Source organism: Acyrthosiphon pisum, chromosome X (assembly GCF_005508785.2).
Source record: "Acyrthosiphon pisum isolate AL4f chromosome X, pea_aphid_22Mar2018_4r6ur, whole genome shotgun sequence".
Lineage (NCBI taxonomy): Eukaryota > Metazoa > Arthropoda > Insecta > Hemiptera > Aphididae > Acyrthosiphon > Acyrthosiphon pisum.
In genome coordinates, this window is record NC_042493.1 from 38,105,298 (window position 1) to 38,111,992 (window position 6,695).

The following is a 6,695-nucleotide window of genomic DNA, read 5'->3' on the forward strand; positions in this document are numbered from 1 at the left end:
CATATCCAATGATGGCAAAAATTAATTGCGAAATGTGTTAATGTTTGAAACCCATACAAGGCCAGGTTAATCTACTGGAAATTTTCTAGTCATATAAGGTATGTTTTTAAATATTATTTAACTTTTAAATGTTTAAAGACAAATACTTGATCGTTACTACTTACTACTACTTTGTGTAGATTAATTAGGTACTTTATTTAAATATGTTTAATTTATATCTGAAATTATTTATACCTGCATTGTGCATAATAAGCTAATGTATCCATATGTTTATGTTTCCAATTTCGATTGGAGTGAAGTACTAAATCTTTTCACGTAATGTTTATGTCGCAATAAATATGCATAAAAATATTTGTTTGTTATAATATAATAACTGTATTAAAACAATAATTATGGTAAAATATTATACATGAAAAGAGTGATTTAATTTGATTTAAATTGATTCAGTGCAGAAATAAATACATTAGATTTTTTTAAAAATGCACCTGAAAAAAACATTTTTTAAATTATAGAGGCAACATTAAGATTGAAAAACTTTAAACACCTTAAACAAATACAAAATGTTCTTTACATGATAAGATTGATGCATCTTATTAATCTTAAACAATTTAAATTTAAAAATATTGTTTTTAAAAATTTATCTGCTTTTTATCTAGATAAATTCTGATTATCTTTTATCTAATAAATAGATAATTTTAGTAGGGCTTATTTTTATCTTTATCTAGATAGATTTTTGGTCTATTATCTTTATCTTTATCTAGATGACAAACTATTTATCTGGGCTCAACACTGATTTTGAGAATAATTTAGGAATTATTGACAGTTTAGATATGGGACGATAATTATTAATTAAGCATTTGTTGCCTTTTTTAAAAATCGGGGATATATATGAGGATTATAATATGTTAAATAATAGTAGTAACACTCCACCATTGCTGAATACAAATCATTTTAATTTAAAAGAAGCTTTAGATTTTCTAAATGTGTCAGCTGTTAAATTTAGTCTTCAATTACATAATAATAATAATTTTTTAGAAAAGATATTTTAATCTGAAATTTCTGATAAAATATTAAAATAAATTATATTATACTCAAAGGTAATTTACTAGATAAGATTAATGATCCTTTATTAATATCAACCACAAATATGATAATATATGAAATTTCTTCACTTTTTAAATATTGTGGTAGTGAATATAAGTCCAACCAGGAATTAACTCCAGATATTATGCAATTCACAATAAATAATGAAATAAATTTAACTGCATGTATCTTAAATATAATATACATTTATTTTTAAATTGAACTATCTATTAATTACTTTCTTGATATTTAGTTTTTTGTCTTATTAATAATGTATTCTTAAATCTTATATTTTACACTATTTAAATTAAAGTCACAATGAGCCAATCATATCAGTTACCAGACAACTGTTCAAATGTATTTGATAATATCAGTGTAGATCAGAATCAACCGATGGATATGTATCCTCAACATTGGAAAATAATGAAGTTAAAGTCCTCTTAGAGTCATGGGATCTAGTGTTTCCGCATCAAACTTGCATAGGTAAACTGTTAGTATTGGGGAAACAAAATAACAAAACGCGCTCTGGTGGAAGTAAATTGTACCTTCCGATTCAGGATATATAGCTGATATAGTTTTATATCGGTTATTTTACTTTTTCTAGTAAATTAATATTTTTCTCAAAACTTTATACTCTGATATAGTTAACTGTATACATTGGTAAGTACAATTTCTACTAATATTATCAAATACATTCAAATACACTTCACTTGAAGCAAAACGTATAAGAAATATCGGGGAATTACATACAAGCTGATAATGTTTGTCCTACTCAGGACTGGTGGGGTAACCACCTAACCATCAGTATGGCAGGTGTTAATTTGTTTTCCCAATAGCCATTTTAAATGAATTTTAACTTTTATTAAATAATTTGTTGAGATAACTACATTGATATGGCAGTGTTAAAAAACATGTAAGTACCTATATTAAATAGAAAAACTTTTATTGTTTTATCCGCTTGGCATAATAATTAAATTTGAAACAAGTCTTAAGTTATGGCAAAATACACTTCCGGAAAACGACATAAAAAAGTTTGACCAATATATCTGATTCATCAATAACGTCAGCGTTACCTTTATCTATTCCTCAGTCAAAAACATCATTCTGTCTTGAAACTGTATTTGAAGAAAATAATCAGTGTGCCTATGTAATTGATTATTTCCATCAACATGATTGTTTAAATGATTCATGCAGATCAATAATTCTAACTGCTATCATAAATCATATTATAAAAGCAAAAATATCAATGTCAATTACTTTAGCAAATGTTATAAGAGACACAGTAGTTGCTAAATTCCCCAATGAATTAAAAGTGAGAGTTTTCATTAGTATTAACTATGACTAACAATGAAACAATATTATACAGTTAATTTTATTTTAGGACATATACTTCGTTAAAGATTCCATTAATAAAACTCCTAAAGGGAAAATGTATTCTAAGCACTTCAATACCATCAAATAACTACAAAACCATTGTCTAGTTGATAAGAAAATATATCAGTCAACAGAAACAAATTTGCCTACAAACCGATCACCATTATTATTACCGTGGGAGATAATCGGTATAGACACAAAATAATTGGAACCATCGAACACAGCAAATTAATTATAACCAAAATAATGAATGGAGAAATTAACCAAACAACAATTGGAACAATCCGCAACCACCAGAACATATCAATCAATTAACCACAGAAGTAACCGCTAATACCAGGGAACCAGTGGGGACAACAGTCAATGTACATTATGCAATAAATCAAATACAGACCACGAACAGTTCTGCAGTGAGTTCATACTAGAGCTCTTATAACCCGTATACACGGATTACACGTGAAATTAAAAATTTCGTGATGAAAACCGTGTAATCCGTAATTCACGTGAATTTCGTGTATTCAAAAATCCTACACGTGAATTTCGTGTACTTAAAAATCCTACACATGGAAAGATATACGTGAAATACACGACGTGTATTTAAAAGAAATTTATTTTATATCAGAGATAATGAAGATTTACTAATATAATTAATAACGATATTTATTAAACGTCTAATTTAAATTATAAACGCCATTCACAGTTGAATAACTAATAATAATAATAATACTTAAACTAAACATAACAAGAACTAGAGTCCATAATTCTAGAAATATAATTTTCTGTTTTGGTATAAGAATACGTGTCTATATTTTCAAGAAGAAGGCAACTTCTTTTTGACGTCACAATGCTACCAGCTGTTGAGAAACACGTCTCTGAACTTGCCGATGTAGAAGGGCTTGCTAAATATTTTTTGGCAATAGTTGCTAATGCTGGATATTTTTCTTCTCGTGTTCTCCATCACTCTAAGGGATTTAAATCAAATATAAGTTGAGGTTCTGATGCGTCATTTGTACTATTAGTATGGTCTTTGTAAATAAATGCTAACACATTATTAATTTTCAAATCACTTTCTTCTATATCATTAGGATTTGTAATAGTTGGGGCAACTGATTCAATAAGCTACAAGACATGTGATCGAATTTTCTCTCTAGCTGGTACGAGTTCATGATCCATATCTTTATATCTTGGATCTAGAAAAGAAGCAACGTGTCTTGCAGTAACAATTCCTTTCCATGTCAATTCAAAACGAGTGGTCAGTTCATATGAAAATGTGTTCTTAAATCGTTCCATTATATTGTCATCCTCAATACAATTTTCATAATGGGAAGTTACAATTATGTGTATTTTAAAGATCGTACCATTGAAACAGAAGATGCTAATTCTCCACAAAATAAAGTAGTGAGAGCTTGCAATGGTTTCAGTTGTACTAATAATTTTTCAATAATTAACCATTCGGATTCTGTAATTTCTAGTTTTTGGGCAATATTAGGTGCTGGGGGCCAATTCTTGAAATCGTGACAAACTTTGTCGCAAGTGATAAAAATTTTATTGGATGAAAATAAATAATTGGTATTCTTGAATTATGGTATGACTTTAGTCGAACGAAAAACATTCGACTATTAGTCGAATGGGTAGAAAGTCGGTGACTAGCCTTATATCGCATGATAATTTATGATTATGAGTGTCATGTACTACTCATATTAAAACCTTATCAGTTAAGATTTTGAATATTGTAAATTGTAAATTTTAATTATGTTTATGTCATTAGTGCATTATTAGGTAGTCATTATTTGTTTTTTATTATTCTGCTCTATATATACTATTAGAATGTCTAATTTTGATGATATGGCAATGTTGTTTGCCATTAACAACGCCGAGGAACACGAAAATCATAATATATATTATGAAAGACAAACTAGAAATACAGAAAATGTGACAGATCCTTTTACATTGTCAGATCGTTTATTTGTAAAAAAACTTTAGACTCACAAAAGACGTTGTTAAAGAATTGATTGACCTATTAAGACCACATATAGTTTCAAACAATCGTTTGTCTGCAATTGATTTGAATAATAAAGTAAGTACACATTAATTATTCTATTTGAAGGCGATTTTGTTTTATATTTTTCCTGATTTCAGATAGTGTTTTATTATTATATATTGTTATAAATTATGATTTATTTATTATTTAGATTTTTGTAACTTTGAATTTTTTGGATACGGGCTCATACCAGTCTCCAATTGGTAATAGCAGATTTATGGCTCTATCACAACCAACAGTATCCCGTTGCATAAGTGAGGTTGTGGCTGCACTTAATCTACCCGAAATATTTAACCTTTGGGTTAAATTTCCAAAAAATGTTAATGAGCTTACCGATATCCGTAATGGGTAATTAACATTTTTTTTTTTTTTATTTGGCAAATTTGAAGATATTTTTAATAATTTTGTACTATCTAGTTTTTATAGAGATACAGGATTTCCTGGCGTTATTGGCTGTATTGACTGTGCGCACGTAGCAATCACACCTCCTTCATCAAATTTAAACTTGGATGAAAACCAGCATCCTGAGTATATATATGTAAATCGCAAAGGATATCATTCAATCAACGTCCAATTGGTAATGTTCTATTACATTTTAATGTTATATATTCAATGTGCATGCAATTTTATTTTATTTAAATTGATAAAACATGCAAATAACCTTATGTAATTATTTTTATAGATTACCTATGTACTGTTTTAATATTATGCATGGCTTAGTGAAAATGTGCTCATAAACCATACAAATAAATGAAGATACTCATTATACCTAACGTTTATATTACCTATAATTATATATTAATAATTTATTCTTTAGATTTGTGATTCCAAGTTAAAGATATTAAATGTTAATGCACTATTCCCGGGCAGTACTCACGATATTCATGTATGGAACAACAGTTCTGTGTTACCAATATTGCAAAAATTGCACAGACGCAATTATAATGATTTTTATTTATTAGGTAAATATAATTTATCATAAGTGATAAGTCCTTATTAATAAATATAATTTAGTGTATTATTATTAATTTAATAATATATTATCAAGTGATTCTGGATACCCTCTGCTTCAATGGCTACTAACACCAATATCAAATCCTACCACTGAAGCCGAGGCATTTTATAATAAAAGGCAAATGTCAACCAAGAGCGTAATTGAACGATGCAATGGAGTGTTAAAAATGCGATTTAGGTAAGATCTTTTAAAATTTATTTTTTCACCTAATTTTAATAAACCATGTTTATTAATTTTTTAGATGCTTTTTAAAAGATAGAACCTTACACTATAAACCAGAAAAGGCATCTTCTATTATAAATGCATGTATAGTGCTGCACAATATGTGTATCACAAACAACATAGAGCTGATTGATGAACCTGATATCCAAGGGCTTGATAATACGGGCAGATAGCATGACGTAACATTTGTTATCAACGCTTATCATTTTTATCAATTGGATCCAAACATTCCTATCGAAATATTTTATAATATAGTACGTTTATGCCGGCTTATTGCTTAATAGGTGGCTCCTGTTTGAATTTGAAGTTTGTTTGAATAAATATTCATTTTTTAAACATAATTATTAATTTAATTGTATTACTACCTATTTAACTATATAATGGCTGGAAATCACATTTTACCTTTTTCGTCTATTTCGGAGTATTTTCAAGACAATATAAAACAATTAAAAAGAGGCGAAATTGCTTATAAAGATGGTCATGTTTTGAAGTTTCAAGCCGATCTAGATTTAAACGTAATTGTAGGAGAAATCAAACCAAGTATGAAGAATGATAAATATAAGGTAAAGATGATGTTAAATCAGAGGTTCCCAAACTTTTTTCCCCGTAGACCACGTGCCAATTTTTTCCATTTTCGTAGACCCCTAAAATTAAATTTATACAAATTCATCTAGGTGTTTTTTATAGATTACACGGAACTATTCACCTATGGAACGCAATTTTTTTAAATAAAAAACGTGTTGTTTTTAATAATATCTTAATTTATTTAATAATGACAATATTCAAATAATTTTTTTTAATAATTAAAATTATAAGAAATACAAATTAAATGTAATAACATAGAAAAAATTCAAATTTAGCGTTAAAAAATTATATTTTTAATGGGAAGGGTGAGCCTGATGCTTTGAAAGTAAATTCAGGGTGACACCTTTTCAGATGATCTTCTAGCTTGGATGGTTT

The 6,695-nt window shown here is 27.8% G+C and overlaps 1 protein-coding gene across 1 annotated transcript; it reads left to right on the forward strand.

Moving 5' to 3' along the window:
• The first annotated feature begins 4,284 nt into the window (after window positions 1–4,284).
• Window positions 4,285–5,908, forward strand: LOC103307805 (putative nuclease HARBI1). The gene is made up of 6 exons (XM_008180125.1): window positions 4,285–4,425; window positions 4,650–4,846; window positions 4,916–5,075; window positions 5,316–5,416; window positions 5,547–5,690; window positions 5,755–5,908. Exons 1-6 carry the CDS (start codon window positions 4,285–4,287, stop codon window positions 5,906–5,908), a joined length of 897 nt encoding a protein of 298 aa, XP_008178347.1.
• The last annotated feature ends 787 nt before the right edge of the window (window positions 5,909–6,695 follow it).

Excerpts from the sequence above, each read along its gene's own strand:
- LOC103307805 (XM_008180125.1), top strand. The coding sequence starts at position 4,285 with ATGTCTAATTTTGATGATATGGCAATGTTGTTTGCCATTAACAACGCC. Across the intron at positions 4,426-4,649 it reads CATTGTCAGATCGTTTATTT|ATTTTTGTAACTTTGAATTT; the intron begins GTAAAAAAACTT and ends TTTATTATTTAG. Across the intron at positions 4,847-4,915 it reads CTTACCGATATCCGTAATGG|TTTTTATAGAGATACAGGAT; the intron begins GTAATTAACATT and ends TGTACTATCTAG.